This window comes from Cololabis saira, chromosome 2 (genome assembly GCF_033807715.1).
Source record: "Cololabis saira isolate AMF1-May2022 chromosome 2, fColSai1.1, whole genome shotgun sequence".
Classification (NCBI taxonomy): Eukaryota; Metazoa; Chordata; class Actinopteri; order Beloniformes; family Belonidae; genus Cololabis; species Cololabis saira.
This window is the reverse complement of record NC_084588.1, coordinates 20,449,817-20,470,847: the sequence shown is the minus strand read 5'-3', so window position 1 is coordinate 20,470,847 and position 21,031 is coordinate 20,449,817. Positions and strand designations below refer to the sequence as shown.

The 21,031-nt window shown below is 37.7% G+C and overlaps 1 protein-coding gene across 2 annotated transcripts; it reads right to left on the bottom strand.

The window, feature by feature from the left end:
* Nucleotides 1–690: 690 nt before the first annotated feature.
* Nucleotides 691–8,956, bottom strand: cops2 (COP9 signalosome subunit 2). Of its 2 annotated transcripts, none has more exons than XM_061740027.1 (13): nt 8,806–8,956; nt 8,280–8,393; nt 8,114–8,191; nt 7,883–8,008; nt 7,700–7,807; nt 7,493–7,570; nt 6,894–7,068; nt 6,609–6,787; nt 6,336–6,388; nt 2,907–3,004; nt 2,725–2,807; nt 1,704–1,762; nt 691–1,309 (listed from the first exon to the last, which is right to left on the bottom strand). In XM_061740027.1, the coding sequence occupies exons 1-13, from the start codon at nt 8,857–8,859 to the stop codon at nt 1,165–1,167; spliced, it is 1,350 nt and encodes a 449-aa protein (XP_061596011.1). In that variant the 5' UTR covers nt 8,860–8,956; the 3' UTR covers nt 691–1,164. The 2 variants fall into 2 exon arrangements, with proteins under 2 accessions (XP_061596011.1, XP_061596020.1); XM_061740036.1 differs by having other exon boundaries at nt 695–1,309; nt 7,700–7,789.
* Between the last annotated feature and the right edge of the window lie 12,075 nt (nt 8,957–21,031).

Sequence of the window (21,031 nt, the reverse complement as noted above, 5' to 3'; positions counted from 1 at the left end):
CGTGGTTTGAGTTGTACACCAGAGGACCAGCCGGGAACACAGCCATCAAGGGTGAATAAGGTTTTCCACATTTACTTAACCAGTGAATAACTATTATTTTTTCTTTTTTTTGAAGGGGGCGGGGCAACTTCCTTCCACAATATACAAATGATATACTTAAACATATGACCATTAGCATTAAAAAGTTACAAATAAACTTCTAAAGGTGAGTTTGGATGTTTTAGTTCAAAAAGAAGATATGTAAAGATAGGAAAGCCTAACATCTCAAAATTGACCAGTGCTTTGGAGGAAAAAATATATTACTATTGTTTTTATCAGAGGTGTATAATCCAGGTGCCAAAGTAAAAATCCTGTCCAGCAGTTGTTCCAACCGGTCACTAAACCAGCTCCTCTGCAGGTAGATGGTAGGTTGTTAGTGAAAACACCTGTTTTAAATGTACTGACTGATACACAGGTATGTTTTAATAAGCAAATATCAGCTTAATGTAAAGAAAATTATTTGATTAATGGTGCTTTGAGACTGACCCCATTTCAAAATTGGTCTTAATTTAAGATTGATTCAAAACTATTTTTGATTTTGCAAAAAAACATTAAAGCACATTCCAGAGGTGTATAATCCAGGTGCCATAAAATAAAAACGCTGCCATGTTTCTTCTTTCTTTTTATCTGATGGATGGATTTTTACTTTATGGCACCTGGATTATAGACGTCTGATTTTTAATATTTAACTGATACTATTTTACTTCAAAATGCAGCATATTTTTAATTTCAAAGCTTGTGGTAAGGCAAATGTGGCTCAGTCCTTTTAGTGCAGAGAGATCTGTTTATTACCAACAGCATACATAAAATACTGTGTACACGCGTTCACATTTGGAAAATTCTTCTTCCAAACTGAAGTATTTGCTGCACATAAAAGAAAAATAAGAAAAACAAAAACAAGTGTCAGTGATTTCCTTCTGATCAGGACACACAGGAAAAAAAAAGAAAAGAAAAAAAGCACTGAACACATTCTTGGGGTTTTTGAAGTCTTCTTGAAAATGAAACCTTCTTAAAATCTGTGCTGTGTATCTTGTCTGAGGAGATATACTTGAAGAAGCACAGTAGAACATTTTATGGATGTATTCAAACATGCGTTTTTTCCTTGTCTCTTGATTCAATATTCCATCATGTGAGCTTGCTAACAATGGCTTGGTTCAAGGAATTGAGCTGATTTGTCCATTTGTCTAAAGCTGTGTATCGGGCGCCTCCTCTTTTCTGGTAGTCCAGTTCTAGTAGCTGGTTGACCTGGTCAATTCGTCCGTGGATGGTACTGTGGAAAAACAAAACAAAAAAAAGAGTGCAGTTACTAGACACTTAATTCAAACATAGCAATTTATCAAATTTAGGACATCCTAAGTCAGTCTAATTTTAAACAACTTTTCTTTTTTTTTTAGCGGGGGTTTCATGAAATGTCATAATGGATGCTTATCAGATGCAAATAATGCTGTGGAAAAAACAAATGACAAGAAAATTTGAGGTTACAGTAAAAGGGTGTTTTCTTTTCCTACTTCCTCAAACGTTTACGTAAGTAGAGCACTACAGATGTAAATAGATTATAATTAAAATTGACACTAGGCTAAAGGATGCAAACTATGAGGAATTGCTACTATTTATAAGGGAAGTGTTTTTTGTTAAAGTTTAGTGCAAATGAGAGGAACACATACTTATCCAAGATGCACTGCACCAGCAAACTCTCCACATCACACACATCAATGTTCAGCTCCTGAAACAGCAAAAAGACAATGATCCAATATGTAAAAACTTAACACAAGTAGTGAGATTATTCCCTAAAAGATGCACAAAATGTCATACAATTACTGTATCTGGTGTTAAGAGCCGTGGACAAGTACGGTTCAATATGAACTACAATGTAAATACAGAATAGTTCAAAGATAGCTTCAATCAATAACGATGCTTTACTGAGTAATTCAACTGCATCTCTTTATCAAACATAAATACTGGCTTCACATGTATTATGTTAATTTGTATATAAAAAAAGCCTCAGAGCTCTGTCTCATGTAAAAGAAATTGCCAGTCCTGCAAAGCCAGACCCAATTTGACAATATCAGATTTAGCTTTGCGCTACCAAAATTATTTTTGTTAAAAATCCACAACACTTTTCTCTTTGTGGATCTGTCTGAATAACTTACATTGAAATGCAGTAATGTTAAAAATAAAATACACCCTTTTTTAATTCCAAGCTTGTATTTATATTGGGCATTAAAAAAAAACAAAACAGACGATTATATAAATCAGCTTCACCTAAAAGATTTATGACAAATTACACAATGTAATCTTTACTTAACAAAACCCAACATATATAACATGATACCCAACAGATATCAGCCCTACCAGCTTTCAAGCAGGGTGGCAGGTTGCACTTTAGTTTTTATGCACGATTTCAGTATTTTGGCTATGTTTTTGTTTAATAACAGTGTAATAAAGCATATAGATCTGTTCAACTGCATTCACCTTTTTTATAACATAGTTAAGACTGGATTATTGTTATGATGTCTTCATACATAAAACCTAAAAACTGAAAGAGAGTAATTTCTTTTTCACATGGCTTTTTCAAGCAATCCTCTATAAGCTACCCACACAGTCACATGGTCATGAGTGTACACGTTCATCTGATAACGTTTTAAAGATCATGTGAATATTTTTTTTTTACCAATTAAGACTCACCTTAGAAATGAAAGGGATGTGTATTCTTGTGTATGGTTTGATGAGCTTGATAAGTACTTGAGTTCTAATGTTACGCAGGAGCTCTGAAATATAACATTGTAAAATTAGCTACAGTTTAACAACAAAATAAAAGTCCTACACATTTCTCATGCACGTGGACTGAAGTCATGCTCTCTACTCACCCTCTATGTGCTCTCTAATGAACGGGTCATCCATTATGTTACTGTGATTTGTTTTCAAGATTTTCTCAAATTCCGTGATGTCATTGTTCTGGTAGGCGCTGAAATGGAAAACAATCACAGTTGTTTTATTATATATATTGTGTCTCCATGACCCTCACAAAAATTCTCATCCTGATGGCTATCTAACACATCCAAAAATATTACTCACTCATATAAACACTATTCTTGTGACAGTTCTGGGAGTGTATACACAGTTTCTTGTTTATGCAAAAAAGAAAAAAAAAAACATTATTATTTGCCTGAAATCTGAACTTTTACAAATGACGCCTGTAATTTATGAAAGCATGTGTGCAAAAGAAAAAGAACAAGGAAGCAGAAAACTAGTCATACTCTGAATTATTCAAATTCAGTAAAATGGCTCCTTTGATTTGGAAAACTGCGATACAGTAATACTATGAACATTAATAATATGATTGTTACTGTGTTTTAAGGATAAATTATACATGGCTTCTATTGAAGAGAAGGATCCTTTCACATTTGTTACAATAATGTAATGACACGTCTGAAGAGCATGTAAAGAGGAGTACAAAAAACTATTTCAAATTATATCTGTTTTAATTTCAAGTGAAGGAATATTTGATTACTTTTAGGAAGTGTCATCTAGGTCCTGCAATCTCCTTTCACTACTATCGGCAAAAGGCAGTCAAAATAACTGTGGACTAGTCCTCGCCATCTCTTACTGTATCACTTTATCGCACTAAGTCTCACACCAACAAAGATTAAACTTGCTCATAGAGCTACAGCGGACATCATTTAAAACACTTCACGAGTAATTACCAGAGGTTTGCTTTATGAAAAAATAAATGTATACTATAAATATAAAAGTATGATTCACCTGTATTATGATACACAGCAACTTGACAATGTAACAAGACAAATTAAAGCTGCAAGCAGCGATGAACGGGCCCTCGCACTCATGGCCACCGCCCCCCATAAGCATATCAGAAATGACACCACCCACGACTCTGTCAAACCATTCAAAAGTTATAGCAGAAAATAGGAACTATGAAATATCGACCAATCAGAAGAAGGGGCGGGGCTTATATGCACCAATTATGGTCAAGTACTCAAAACCGAGTAAGATGACACCACCCACGACTCTGTCAAACCATTCAAAAGTTATGCCAGAAAATAGGGACTATCAAATATTGAACAATCAGAAGAAGGGGCGAGGCTAATTCAGGCCAATGAAGGTCAAGTACTCAATACCGAGTCCGATGACGCAACCCACGAGTCTTTATGTCAAACCATTCAAAAGTTATGGCAGAGAAAAGTATTCTGGGAGGCGCTGTTGGGCCATCTTGCCACGGCCATTAATGCAAACCATGAAATATCAAATTTATCACCAGGCCTGGCTTGCGTGCAAAATTTGGTGACTTTTGGGGAAATATCAAATATGGACAAATCAGATGAAGGGGACAAGTTGGTTTTAAGAGCCCGTTTCTGGTTTTGGAAAAACCTGCTCACCTACATTCAGTAAACAGAGGAAAGAAAAGTGAGAAAAGTAATGCCCGTCGTGGCAGGATGGAAACGCATATTTTGATGTATAACACACCTGGGTGCACGTTACGGTTCGGGCCGTATTAACTGCCGAAGGAATGGCATAAATTGTGCCAAAATTACGCGATTAATTCAAAATGTTAAAAATGGCCGACTTCCTGTTCGGTTTCGGCCATGGCGCCAAGAGACTTTTCTTTAAGTTGTGACATGATACAGGTGTGTAGCGATTTTCGTGCATGTACGTCAAACCGTATTGTGGGGCTTGAGGCACAAAGTTTTCTAGGGGGCGCTGTTGGGCCATTTTGCCACGCCCATTAATACAAACCATGAAATATCAATTTTTTTGCCAGACCTGACTTGCGTGCAAAATTTGGTGACTTTTGGGGCGCGTTTAGGGGGGCAAAAAGGCCCTGATTTCGTCAGAAGAAAGAATTAAAAAATAAATAAATAAAATCCTACAGATACAATAGGGCCTTCGCACTGTAAGTGCTCGGGCCCTAATAAACACAGCATGATGCAATGTAAGAGGATAAGCCATTTGTAATTTGACATTTTACAAACGCTTTATTATATACCGACTTATGTACTTGAGTCTGTCATGTTCACAACTCATTTATGCAATTTCTTTTGACTTGTAACTTTCAAGTGTGCTTGATACTGCAAATAGCAAAAAACACAAGAAACTCCCACACAAAGGATAAATAAACTACTGCCTGACCTCGCCTCAAATAGTGGTAGTTAATACTGAAAGCAGACAAATGTCCCTCTCATTTTCAAAAGCAGTGTGAATGAAGCAGTGAAACGAGTTAAGTGCCAAGTAACTAACATAAACATTTGCTTAAAAAAAATAAACAACATGCTGCACTTTCTTAACAACTCTTATTGTTAAGGGTTGGGGACATCTCAATAGCAATATAATGACACCATGTCACTGTTTTAAGTGAAGTTGGTTAAGTTCATTGTGATGTTTAGGCTGTTTATAGCTGGATGGTATATCTTAAATTTGTAGACATTTTGTCAAGTTGTCCATCTGTTGTAAAACATTTATTCTATAACAATAAGATTACATGTAGTTTTTCCTTCAATATAATAAATGGTGACTTGCTCAGATACATCTTTGCAATAGCCTAAAGCAGTGGTCTTCAACCCTGGTCCTCGAGATCTACTGTCCTGCATGTTTTAGATGCTACCCTGCGTCCGAGAGGCGTTGGATCCTGCATTGTCTATCAGGGTGTGGGTGATAATAGATACTCCTTGCCAGGAGACATTTTACTAGAGTCTCCGATGGTTTTGGCATAAGGGTGCTGTTTATGTTGATACTGTATTTTCTGTGATGTCTAGTGTGGCTTTGAGCAGCAGCATTATAGAGTACAACAGGCGATCATTTGCAATATGCAAAGCATTCATCTATATATTATCCAAAGGTTCGATAAAAGTTACTAATACGTTCTGTATATGTTGTGTTTACATCCACCTCATTATGAATACCCAATGTAAACACCCAAAACAACATTAGTAGTTCAGCTAATACCAGTGTTTTAGAGAAATTTTGATACATGTGCAAATCCTACTACTACTACTACTACTACTACTACTACTACTACTACTACTACTGTCATACTGTCATCCTGGCTAAATCGTCATGGTATGACAGCACCTTAAGTCTAGATCTACATCTAGAGTTCACAGTTGAATGAAACAATCACCTGTCTCCCTGATTTTGCTGTTTGTCCATTTGTGCTACTAAATAAAATGGTATTTCAGTGGAAAGTCACTGTGTATATTGTTGTAGGACATAATACCATTACCAGTACAGAACTAGTGACGTAGATGAACAATAGGTTTCATCATTTGTAAACAAATACTTACCTTACTAAGTTGGTCATCGCAAGGATCTCTGGGTCATTTTTGTAGGGTTTGGCCTTAAGGGGAAAAATAAGAGGTAAAGCACTGAAACATAAATAACTTCACTAATTAAATGTTAAGCAAATAATATTGATTAGACTCATTCAGCTATGTTTTGTTAAAAGAAAAAACAACAACAATATGACTGGCGGATGTATATTGCAACCAGCCAGTTTGCCTTCTGCTTTACATTCTTAAATACAGCATGAGTCAGCTCAGGAACAATCAATATCATACCTCTTGAGAGTCAAAGGGGTTTATTCCTGACTTCATCAGCATGTTTGCTAAGACCAGGTACTTCAGGCATGTTGTCCTTCTTGGGCTTCCGGACTCATCATAGTTTTTAAAGGCCTCAAAGAAATCTGTGTGGGCTTTTTCAAACTCCCCCTCTCTCAGATGCATCTTCCCTCCACACTCTAGTCAGAACCAAACATGAACACACACATTATTTAACCATCTTTGACACTTCATGATGTTGCACTACTAACATAGACAAAATTATATTTCATTATTCTATCGTACCTCTGATAACGCCCATTATGAGTGGATGAGGAATGGCAGATTTGATATGCAGGGACTGCTCATACAACGCTTTCAGCTTCTTGTTGTTTTTCTGTGCAGTGTACATTTGGATTTCTAAAGCGTAGATCTCCAGCAACTGTGTGCCTTTCTTCAGGTCATCTTCTCCATCATCTGTCTGGATTTAATTAAAATTAATATATAAATCAATAGAATTTAGTAAAAGTCATTATTTATGTCAAGAAATGTGTTCAGTCAAGTTAGTATGAAAGTCAGTCCTTTGTTGTGTCACAACAAACTGTTTTCACTCATACAATCCCACTAATATCTGGAGAGATGCTCTGTTGGGATGGCAAGTAAAAACACACATTTCTACAGCATTCAAAGAAACATATAACGTGTAAATATTCTAGAATAAGTATTGCAAGTGTGTGTGTGTGTGTGTGTGTGTGTGTGTGTGTGTGTGTGTGTGTGTGTGTGTGTGTGTGTGTGTGTGTGTGAGTTGGTAAGATACGAGGTGTCCATTCTCCTGGGAATTACTGATGCTCATGTGTAAGAGACTACACCTCAAATCAAATCTATTAATCACATTGATAAATTACCTGACACGATTGGTGAAGTTGCCTTAGGATCTTTTGCAGTTTCCCATACTCTTCTCTCTCCAAATACAGCTTTCCCAACTGCAAGAAAATTATACATTGAAGGAAGTAATACATAATACAGATACAAAACAAAAATCTTCTGAATGCCAGTCTTAAACGCACTATACTCACATAGGGAGTAGTACAAATAAGTTAATATTTGCATACCTTTGTGTTAGTTTTAAACCACAATCTGTCATTTTTGGCATCTTTCAAAGCCTCCAGTGTAGTTTCATAGAACTCCTGCAGCAAGTCCATCTGTAAGAGTGTATTACTCTGTTAAAAGTAACTTATTAAAAACATGTGGCAATGTAGAAACCAACAAACAAACCTCCTCCAGTTTGTCCATACCTGTTTGGAGGTAGATATGTAGTCCAGAATGGAGTTAATAGACTTCTCTGAGTAGTTTCTAGTGACGGCACTTCTGATGTACGTAAGGAGCTGCTTGTACCTGTTCATCATCTCTGGAAAGTTGGTCTACGAGATTGAGAAAGCAGACAAAATCTCAACAACTCTGGTCTAAAGGTACAAGCATTTTAAAACAGAAAAAAAAAACAAGATGCTATATGTTATGTAGCCTACCAGCTTAAAGTTGATTTTGATCATCTGTTTAAGTGCTTTGAATCCCCATTCACCCTTCTCTCCTTCCAGCTCCAATACCTGAACACGACAGAAGTCCAACAATATCAGCCAATATGACTCTTGTAAAGTTGTACCCATGGTTGTGTTTACAGGAGAGCAACCCCACCTTCTGGAAACTGCTGAGAGCTGCTTTGGGATCATCCTCCTTCAGAGCTTTGGAGTTGTAGTACTGGTTCTCCAAGTCAACATTCGGCTCTGAATTACTGTCCTCTGAGTATTCCTGTGTATAAGAAAACATGCATATCAATAAATAAACCAATAACCACCCAGAGAGCTGCAGACAGAGCAAGCATGGTGAATGTTGTTGCTGTTCTGCATGCGAGGCAGCAGCTAACGCTGCTAGCCGCCGACACGGCTCCATAAGAGACTCCAGGACCAGCTTTCTGGGACAGAAACTGGAATACAGGAACAATGCAGCTAGTGGACAAATCCCGACATATCACAGACATTTATAGTGGACGTGTGCCGGCTCTACGGCCACTAACAGCAGTGGTTTTCCAGCTGGACGGCTACATCGAGCTGACAGCTTGACGTTAGCCGCCGGGCTAACACACGTTAGCTCCGCCGCTGGCGGCCAAACACTAACTCCTCCACTTCACTGGGAACATCCGCCGTATCAAATGTAAAAATACCAGATCGTAATCTTCTTCGTCGTCACACATGAAATCATCTTCCATGTCGGACATCTTGATGGCGTTGCTTGTCTTTATTCAGGGTCAGTAGCCCGGCCCGTGCTGTGTTTTGCAGCGCTGGAGTGGAGTCACGGCGCAGCGAGCTGCACTAGCGCGGTCACTCCGCTAGATGGCGCTGTTGGATCAGCGCTGATAAACCGCTGCAGCCACACCGACACGGTGGATGGACGTTCTTAAGCCTGATTTATGGTTCCGCGTTAAATCGACGCAGAGCCTACGGCGTAGGGTACTTTATTAATAAAGTATAATTTTATTAATAAAGTATTTATTTATATTTATTATTATTTATATTTATTAATAAAGTATAATTTATTTCTCCAAATAAATTATGTGTATTAACAAAACAACTGTATCCAAATCTTTGACCTTTTTACCCACACGTACTTAAGATGTATTATGTTTCAGATGGATATGTTTTTATATTTACTCCAGGCTGGTAGTTGGTAGTTGGTAGTAAGCTTTATTCCGAACATGAGAAAAAGAAAACACAAGTCAAAATAGTCAAAACAACACCAATAAATAAATAAATAAAAATTAAAAAAATAAAACAATGTTACCATGTTTTAGAAAGAAGCATGTGCTTATTTAATCCTGCCCTTTCTCCCTTCTCAGTAATTAACAATCCTCAGTTGATTTCAATATCCTGTCTTAACACATATTCACCAAGTAGTACCAACATCTCATGAATATACATAGTTACATATTTACATATTTACATTACATATGTACATATTTACAAACAAAGAAAATAAATAATGTAAGTAAACAAGTGACTAAATGATCTGTGGAAACACCCGGTGATTGTCAAAGCCCGTCATCCTCCCTGTACCCTGTGAAAACGTTTAAAAACACAGATAATACATTATTGGCTTCATCATGATCCATGATAAACAGAACCTAAATAAAAATAACCAAATTGCTTCTCTCACATTGACACATCAATAACACTAAATATGGCGCCATTGTCTGTAATTGGTGCATATTAATAATTACACCGTATTTACACCTTATCTGATTTCTGTTCTGGGATTAATAAAGCACTGTTGAACTGAATTGAATTCATCCATGACAATATATCTGTAGCAATTAATTGTAAGCCTACACCGCTATGATTTCATCTACAGTGTGATGTAGTTAAAAATAAAGATCAGATAGGCCTATATATTTATTTATAAACTGTAAAGGTACAATAATGGACATATAAAAAGGTCTTGAAGAAATGTGCTTAACTATCTCCCTCCACTGGAAATATCTCATAAACTCCACTTGTGCACGTTAGGTAGACGGCCCTGTGAATCAACTTCATGTCCAATGGATTTCGTGACTTCTCAACAGTGTTGGCTGCCACACAGAAAAACCGCTGGCAATATCACAACATCTCCGTCTCACTCTGGGGTTCATTCCACTTCAGACTCTGTGAAAGATTGTATTATCAAAAAGTCAAAGGTCTTGTCCTGAAACTTTATGCAATCAGTTTCAGTTTAATCGACGTATGTGTCATTCGTTTATTACCAAAAAAACTGATGAGTGCTAGTGAAAAACACAGGTCCCTTGTGTGATGCAGTCAGCTTGGTCATAATATTTACAGTTTCCAGACACAAATCACTAACACCAATACAAGGGGGGAGAGTGTTTTTGCAGATTGAGTTGTAACTTAAAGCAATGGCAATTTCTAGAATAATGTTACCTATGTCGTTGTGCGTGTATAAATGTGAATACATAGAACACTTTCCTCATATTATCTTTGATATTTCCACCGACGTAGTTATTGTAATTTCAACATAATTTGTGAGCATAACTTCAGTGCAGTGACATTATACAAACTTTGTATGAGATGCATCATTCTAGCGTCAGTGCTTTGTGGTGTATCTGTCTGTATTTTATTTATTACTTAGGTTAGCATCAACACTAATTAATCAATGCCAGAAAAGATGTTGGTCTAAGGCATAATGCACATAAGTGTTAATACACCCTAATTTGTCATCACAATGCACACACATATGGAATGCCAATTCGGCATTCCATACACACAACTGTCCAGTTTTATTTCGCTAGGGGACTTCGAATTACTTGTAGCAAGGCTGGGGAGACAGTCAGTCTCCCCAGCACATGTACAGTATTTATCTATTAACTTTTTCCTTAATTGTATTATTATTAATTATCTTATGTTCCTGTTTTTTTTTGTCTCTTGTACGTTTAATTAGTCTGTAAGTTTATGTTTTGCTGCTGCCTACCTAAAACAAGTTTCCCTTGTAAATGAGGCCCTGGGTCTAAGTGAGATTTTAATTGTATAAATAAAGGTTAATAAATAAAAAACAAACCCATCAAATTATGGCATTAAGATTATCCACTCTTTTGAAATACACTGCTAGTGCCGCTGAAATCTCAACACTGTGAAAACCTTGAAAAGTGTGCATATCCCAGCTGTGGTGGAGAGAGTGAAGGGAAAAGAGGGATTATTCCAGCCAAACCTTGATACAACTCAGACTACTGCATCTCATGGTCTATCATATTCCAAAATATCTTTATCTATCTGACTAAATTGGCTGGTTGGTGCGATAAACAAAAGCTGATGCTTGACAGTCGTGTGAACCTGGTAAACATGTAGGAATCCAGACACGGGTAAATCTTAAAAAAAGAGTTTCAGATGTCCCTCTCTTTTAGATGTTTTGATTCAACTGGTAAGTATTATTATGTTCCTCCCTTGACATCTATGTATAATATGGGTTTATAATCTCTAATATTGGCTCTGGCAAAAACCTAATGTGCCTTTCTTAGCATGATGCATGCTCATACAGTATATTAAACCCAAATGGCCCTCAATTTTAAGTGCTCAAATGAGGTGTGAACCCTTGTCCTGCAGCCAACTTGCTAGTAGATTATAAAACATACATAAAACACAAATGTGCATACAGTCACACCCTAACAACCTGCAGAGTTGGCGGCCTTCCTGAGTCTACCCTTAGGCCATCATCGCTGCTCTCCCTTCTCAACTTACGCAAGATGCGTGACAAGCTGGTTTGTTTTTCTCTTTTTATTTTTTTTTGTAACTGTTTTCATTTTTACAAGGTATGTTGAAGCGTGTTCTGTGCAACAACCTCTATGATGTGGGGCTGTTATTTCAGATGAAATCCAACTTCCAAGGCTTTTAATAGTCGCTGCAGCCATCCACACGCACTCATTCTGCATCACACGCGAGCATACTGTGTGGTATGTGTTTGGGTAAGTAGGGTAGAGTTTGAGGTGTGCACTTGTGTGTTTTATATACTGTATGTGTAGAGGTTATAAAACAATATCCAGTAATACTTTAGCTTAAAATAGGATATGCTTATGACACAACAAAGTAGTCAAGATAATCCAGTGCACCACAGTACCAGAATATCCCACACAAGCACTCATTTATGTTGGAAGGGATAGCAGGCTGACAGATCAATGTCAAGGCTTTTCTTTTCTTTTCTTTTTTTTGACAAAAATTAAAACAGATGTGGCTCAAAGGTTAGTCCAGGTTTAAGGTCAGGCCCAGGCTGCTGAAAGTAGGATGATATTCTGTGAGAAAGCCAAAATCCTTCTTTCCACCTCATTTTTGTGCATGAATGTCTCTTCTGCCATTTCTCATCCCTGTGAGTTTGGCTTAGATAATTAAACCAGGAGATTGGGTATATTTAGACAAACTGACATGTTTCAATTGCCAAGGCTGAGGGCTATAAGTTTCCAACTTCACATTAATACAAAGGAAAAAGGCCGTGTTCGGTCTGACAGAAGAGGTCCGAACCATTGGTTGCTCTCATTAACAGTGTCAGATCCTCAGGCAGACCATATGCTGGTTTGTACGGAGATGGTCTATAATAGTGAACTTGGAGGAACTGTCAGTGCAAGGGAAGTGATTTATGTGCCTTTACTGACAGCCAAGCCCAAATGAGGTACGGCTGTGAAAGCATTTAACTAAAGTGGAATGATAAAACATCCTTGTGAATAACTTTCCAGCAGTTGAAAGGTTTGCATGTGTCGCTGCACATGTCTACACATAAGTATACAAATACTACATCAATTTCCGGAAAAATTATCTCCTATTGTTTTCTTCTGGGTCCACTTACACACTCCATTGTGTCATTCCTGTTCGGGACAGATTCTTCCCGGGGAAATGAAGTTGGAAAAAATGTATAACACATGCTTTTAAATATCCATCTTAAGGTTCTTAGGACTGGTCTTGGATCATTTCAGTATTTTTACTTGTATACATTTTTCTCTCCTTAGGTTTTTTGCGTCAGCCATGCCAGAGGACACAACCAACCTCAATGACTTGCTAGGGCAATGATGGTGTTGTGGGTTCAACATCCAGCCCAGGGATACTCTGGCATGTGCCAGGGCTGGTTTATCATTCTAGCTGCGTCTACCCCATAAACCACAGCCACCCCTTTATTGTTTCAATGTAATGTGTAGTGTTCATTTAATAACATCACAATATGGTATGAAAACAGTAAGTAATATGTGATCTATACTATCAGAGACTATTCCTGCCCCGGCCTCTGTCCTTCCATCTGCGTTGTCTATAGTTGCATGTTGGTTAATTACAGTGGTGGACAGTAACGGAGTAAATTTACTTGAGTACTGTACTTAAGTACATATCCAGAGGATTTGTACTTTACTTGAGTATTAGATTTCTTTGGTACTTATTACTCTTACTTGAATACATTTCCAAGACAAATATTTTTACTTTTACTCGAGTAAATTTCTAGGAAGGCTGAAAAGTACTCGTTACTTTCAGGTCTGCTCTTTTTTCTTCTTCCCTAAAATCCTATTGGACACAAGCTGTTTTTGTCAAAGGACAGTTTGTTATGCTCTATATTGCTATATTGTACTGGTACATGTCCTTCCTGTAAAGTTAAGTGACTTCAACATTGAGTTATTGAAAGCAGAGATGTAGTTTTTTGTAAAGCAGTGGTCTTTGAGGGGGATCCAGACTTAGTTGGATGGTGCAGGTTCATTTGGTTTCAGTTCATCATTGTTAATAAACTCTGCATCATCTGCTGTCCTCTTATGATCCCATTCATTTGATTTGTTTTTGGTGTTTCTGCAGGTTTTATATAACATTGTGGTTCTAAAAGCAGCACATCAGTGCAGCTGGTTTCAAAGAGTTAATTCTCAGAAACAAGAGTTAAAAGATCCTTAAATTAATTTATAAAAAATATAGTAATTTACTGATGTGGAAAATAAGAAATCTACTCTTACTCTTACTTTTACTTAAAGTAAATTTAAAAGCATTTACTTTTGGATACTTAAGTACCTTTAAAAGCAAGTACTTTTCTACTCTTACTCGAGTAATATTTTGACTGAGCTACTTTTACTTGTAACGGAGTAAATTTTGACCAGTAGTATTTGTACTCTTACTCAAGTACTGGGGTCGAGTACTCTGTCCACCTCTGGTTAATTATGAGTTTGGGTACATGGTTCTCAATCTATAATTTGCTGCATTCTCCTGAATCCTCCTGCATGCTGGTATCTGGCTACACAATGTCTGGACCATTATTCATCTTGTCTTAACTGTATGTGAACTTGACTGGCTACTTAAGTCTCCTTGACTGTAACCTGCTGTGATTTTTCTAGCTCTGTATATCATTTGTTTCACGTATAGACCTTATGACTACAAGCTGAGCTTAAGGTACTAAGAAACTGTACCAAGAACTGGGGTTTTACCCTGAAATGTAAAGTTATAAAGACTGAAGTTGTCTGTTTTGTAATCAGTCTTTATATCTGATGATGTTAGATTTGACTTTGTTTTTCTCACACATTCTTTATTAACGACACATTTTGAAGTCCCTGATTGTATATGAATGACTTCATGTTATCCCAATAAAAAAATTACTATCCATAAAAATGGATGGTGTAATGTTACTTTGCTTTTCCCTGGCTGAACTCGGTCATGATAGGACATAATCAGTGTCTAGCAGTGCCTGTTTGTTGCTCAAGTTTGATAATGTATAGTTAAAGATCAGCTAGAAACTGTCTATATTTATACATCAGTTAATAAGTAATGCTTTTTAGTTTCAGTTTTGCAGCACTGGAAAATGTCAGTTTGTTGTACAGATGTTGTTTCCAAAACAATGTCACAAACTTTCAGTTTGGATAAAAAAGCAAACCAATAGAAAAGCCTTAAAATATTTTGACAAAGAGTTTCTTATTGGACTAGAGCCATTGTTCACAGCTGAATTATTGCAATCACACGGCCAACTGTAGATGTGGCACGGAGGGTTATTGGAGCTCTGTCCCTGCACCAGGCCCTTATCCCTTCAGATACATTACACAAACCTCCCCTGGATTAAATAAAAGCCCTAACACTCATCCATCAGGACTTTGTTTATTTCTTTACTCTATCGCCAGTATTGTAAACAAAGACCACTGATCTACAACTGCCAAGGCATGTGACATTTCCCACAGTGGCTCAGAAATAGTCTGTTTCCATTACATAGAACCATGGTACTAAGTTGGAATGAAATGGAAAAATGCAAATAAAATACAATGATTTTTATTTTTTTGCAGGCAGCCGGACCCCAATGCAGTATATTTCATGTCGTTGTTTTTTCGTTACGTTAACAACTTGAAAATATAATTTCTTAACACACATCAATACTAATATTTCAGACCGATAACACATAAAAATACGGTGAACACTGAAGCTTTTGCTACTATGTTGTTATTCCTTCTCACAAAACAAAACAAAAAGATGTTCTGGTTTTGAGCATACCAAAGGATAAGACTTTTCAGATGTTATTTAATCCTGTTATTTCTTCCTACAAGGAAACATATTGTGTGCAACATTAGTTGTATAATATCCTCTAATTGTAACAAACTGGGTTGTTGTTGTATTTTGTCTTGTTTTTTTTTTGTTTTTTTCATTTACCAAAATTCTCCACAGACTCTGCTGGCAGAACAGTAGGACTCCAAGCAGGCAACCTGCACCATTTCCTACCTGAGTCATCGCTTTGTAATGTGTGCAAATTACGGCTTTGTATTGTTATGTTTTGTTTCTTTTTTGTTTATATATTTGTGTGTGTGTGTGCGCGTGCGTGCGTGCGTGCGAGCGTGCGTGCGTGCGTGCGTGCGTGCGTGCGTGCGTGCGTGCGTGTTATTTTGAAGGCAACATAATGTACTGTGTGTTGCTATAAAGTCTCATTGTCACCTTTCTGCATTAATGTTGGCACTATAGTGGTGTAAACTACTACTAAAGGCACAGATAAATTCCCAAGCCATCTCAGACCCTGGCATTTGGACTTTGTACTGTTTATGGTTTTCATCCTTGTTCCCAGGCACACGGTGTCCATTTCTTCCTAAAATTATTTAGACCACTGATTCAGATGGTTCCACGTGTTTCCACTGACTGACGGTTCATCCCTTATGTGTCTGAGTCAAGAGATGCTGAACAAGGTTAAAAGAAAGCCTTTTTTTCCATCTGTGAATGTAACACTATATTGTTGTACTTGACTAATGTTTCTCAAATTAATTCCTTGACCATCTGGTTATATTAGCGATTGATGAATGATGCTTCATCTGAGGGATATTCGTTCATGGGAATCCAGTTTAGTTCTTTTGCGCTTTTCCCTTTGATATACTGATATCACAACATACTCTGAATTGTTTGACGACATAAAACAACGAGGAAGGACAAGCATGAAATTCCTTTCAATTTCTTTTGTTGTTTTTTTTATAAATATAGTTTTTATACAGTTCAAAGATTTTCCCCCATATTTGTTGACAAACTGGAGAATTTAAAACAGTTTTTCTTTTGCTTCATAAAAACTCCTGTATGCTGACATAGTATAAACAGAATGCATGCTGTATATGTTAACCTTATTAATACTCGGTAAGCAGGTGCTTATGTTAGTTGTAGATGAGTGTATTGATGTAGGCTGCATGTGACTATGTTGCACTCTCCCCAAGATGGAGCTGTGTATCATGTGGGATTTCATCCCACACATGATGAAATCACTGCTAAGACTCAACAACAAAGGTGACATAAATAACTGTGCGAACTCAGACCACTGTTGTGTAAGGCAAAAATGAGTTCACAGAAATGATTCCAGTTGTCACGGATTATCATAAACAGAGACATTAACAAGAAGCATGATCAAAAAGCACATCAAAACCAGATGGGTAAACTATCAGAGATGATTATGCGGCTGACAACTTCTAGGGAATCCAATAAGCAGGAGAATGAGGAGGGCAAATAGCAGCTTGGTATTCAGCTTTATCTCCTTCTATATTTCCATATGATACAGACCCTGCTGATCACATAATATGTGGGAAAAAACTAAGAAAGGCTGGTTGAGGATAGTTGGATATTGACACTTTGCTTGCATAAGTTTTTACGTATTCAGACGCACTTTCCAACATGTCTCATATTTATGAGGACAAGATTCGTGCTAAGCATAATGAAACAAATATTATTGCACATATCAATGTCTATTATTGATTTAAATTAGGCATATGGCTCGGGTTTAGCCATGACCACAGTAAAATGTGACCGCCTGCCAGTTATTCCATATGATTATACATTCTTGTACCGGTACTTGTAAAGAGAAACAATGACTTATTCCTTAGACTAAACACATGGACCTAATACATAACATATAACACGAAACTATACATTTACATTATCCGCATACATTTGAATTATACAGCTAGTACATGCAAACTACCAGCATTATGTTGAAATCTTCTTAACAGATATCAACATTGAAGCAACAGGTTATGGTTGAGCATTGGATGAAAATGTTCTGTCTATGGAATAAGTGAGGGTTCATTAAGAGAAGGACACTACATTTTGCACTTTCTTTTTACGTAGCCTGTCATGGGTCAAGAAACTCAGCAGAGTAATCTAATATAGAATTACAGTGTTTCAATCTGTAAAGAGTTAGCAGGCAGCGGACGAGAGGATTTACAAATGGTTCTGGGCATTTTTCCCACAAAGGCGGGAATTCCATCCCATTTCACCAATCTGGAGATGTTTACCCACAAAATGTGGAAGCATGATGCTATGTCTATGTGTTATTGTGTGTGTGTGTGTGTGTGTGTGTGTGTGTGTGTGTGTGTGTGTGTGTGTGTGTGTGTGTGTGTGTGTGTGTGTGTGTGGGGCCAAAGGAGTCCCTTGGTTCTCGTGACTCTGGCAGAGGATAGGAGCAGGGGGTGGGGTAGATACTATCAGGCACTGATTTCTGTGGTTATGATGACAACCAGATAATAGCAGAAGCACACGTACACATGCACAAGCATGCATGCACGCACACACACATGCAGACACACACAACCATACACACCCATACACACACAATGCTTGCCCAAGTGTCTATTCTGTCTGCCACTCGTCTCTGAGACACAAACATACTACAACACAGACAAACACACACAAACAAACAAACACACACACACACACACACACACACACACACACACACACACACACACACACACACACACACACACACACACACACACACACACACACACACACACACACACACACACACACACCAAAGCCTGAAAATTACAGCTTAACATGCAAGCATTGAGCAGATGGGCTGCCTAATGACTGTTGTGTACAGTGCAGAGGGAGTGTGCTGCTTTCCCATTACACGTCCGCCTTACAACTCTCTAGACCCCATAGCGCAAGTCTGGCTTTCATTTACTTTATGTCTTAACTGGCACAAACATGACACATGCAACTTGCAGGTGGTCAGAAAATGAAGAGTGAGAAAACATATTGGAGACTTCCCTGCACTTGCTTGTCTGCAGGAATTGGGGCATCACCACTGGTCAAACGTAACACTCTATGACGTTTCTTATTCATAGTCTTGACCCAATCAGTTATATAATATCCTCTAAATGTGACCTTATTCTTTCACCCCAATGTTATTTAACAGCAAAAAGTGATGAAAGTAAATTATTTTCATAAAAACAGTCCTTTTAAAAGTAGGATTTAAATGAAATCAGTATGTTAGCGTGAGAGTCCTAGGTAGACTGCTGAGGATCTTTCATGATGGCTGTCAAGGCATGATTACTTTTTGATGATCTCATTTTATGATCTAATATTCCCCAAAAATATCACTCCCCAGTCTAATGAAAAAAAAAGGGGGGGGGGGGGGGTATTTCTAATAACAAACCTGGGCTTCTTTAACTCTCCTGTGAAAGTACCTGGATAATCTCAGATGTATTTCCAGATAAAATGATCAGTTTAAATAGGAAAGACTGAAACAATCTATTCTTAAAGTAAAAACAAAGAAACAACAGTTCTTGCTCGCCCAACTAAATCGCGAGCAAGGACTTCTGATCTGCATTATTTTCCTCTGTGAACCGCAGTCAAAATGCCAGAACACTTTAAAATAAAATATGAGGCAGGGTACAATCATACAATGCATACATAAAACTGCATATTCATAAGGAAATATGAATGAGAAAAAGCATAATGCTAACACAAAATATTGACAATGCTCTATGTACACTATAGCCAAAAGAAATGTTATATTTTGTTGGATAATCTATAGCTTTGATTACAGCAACAGTTATTCCCATCCATCCATGCATTCAGTATTATAAAGATTCTTAATCAATGATGGGGAAATCGTTTCCAAGGGAAAGGCTAGGTGTGATCAACTAAATCCACCAATCTTCCTACCCAAAGCACCCATCACCAAGGTACAGGGTAAATCTTGACTCAGCAAGCTCTTTAACGATTTTGTTTGCTGGATGCAAACCAATAATTTGATCCTTTTGATACAGCGTAAAACATCCTTTTCACAACCTCAGGATGTTGTGCTCCTACAAGATTATTTAGAGAGTAAGAATCCACTCGCTGCATTAGTTAGGGTTAAGTATCTTACTGTCACCTGAGACATATTAATATCTGCAGTACTTTCCCAACTGGAAGTTATTGCATATTTCCTTGGTTAAATCCAGGTGGTGACCTTTTCTTTGGCCAAGTAGTAGATAAACATAACCATGCACCCATAAGACTAAATGTGAGTTATAAACATGCATACTCCAGGAGATAAATTAGGTTGAACTTTGTTGCAAGCTGATTTGTTTTTATGGTTCTAATTCTGTGCAATTCAAAAAACGGATTCTCTGAAGAACAAAAGAAAGGAAAAGGCTACTAGGAAAGGTCTCAGGAGGGCTTTGTGCTTATTCAGGCTAAGGTAGTCGAGAGCTTCAGAATAGAAGTGGTGATTTTGGCCTTCTTGGCCGGTCTGCAGTGCTGACCTCAACTCCACTGAACACTTGTGGGATCAGTTGGGCATGTTGTTCGTGCCAGAGTGACCAACAAAACCACATTGGCTGACTTGCGACAAATGCTGGTTGAAGAATGGGATGGCATCCCACAGCAGTGTGTGGCCAAGGCGGTGACCAGAATCAGAAGGAGGTGCCAGGTTGTTGTGGATGTGTATGATTCTTCCACATGCTACTGAGGTTCTTTTTTGTTAAATGAATATGTTGTTAATTGTGTCTTCTTGTGTCTTCAGACTTAATCAACCAATCCAATTCACACACCAATCAAGAGTTAAAAGCAGAATGATCTGCTTGGCATTGGTGGCAGGATTTGGCAAAGTCTTCATGGGAGCAACCCACAAACTCAGCTGTGGTGCTCAACCCACGCATGCATTTTTCTTACAACTGTGGCACCATTGAAAGGGAAATAAACAGGCTTTCCAATGGTAAGCCTTATTTTCAAGAAGTATTGTTATATTGAAAAAAAAATAATCACCCATACACAAATTTCCTTACTTTTTGTGCTAAATTTACACAACATTTGCAGACATGTTAGACCACCAACGTTTTGAACAATGTTGTAACAATTATTATGTGAATAGAGTTGATTACCGTACTCTTATTATCATTGTTAAAGGGGACCTATTATGAAAAACACGTTTTTTCTTGCTTTAACAGTGGTCTCCCCTCAGCCTGCCAACTCAGAGAAAGAAGAAAGCAACGAGATTCTGCAGTGTCTGTACAGCCGCCCGGATGAGCCATCCAGTGTGATGTGGCTTCTACGAGCCGTTCAGATTCTGCTCCTGTCGTTACATAACGACAGGAGCGATGCGTGAAACCACGCCCACAACTAACTCCGCCGGAGTTTCCGCCATTTTTTCGTAGCGGTGTATCGCGTCATTCGCGTCAT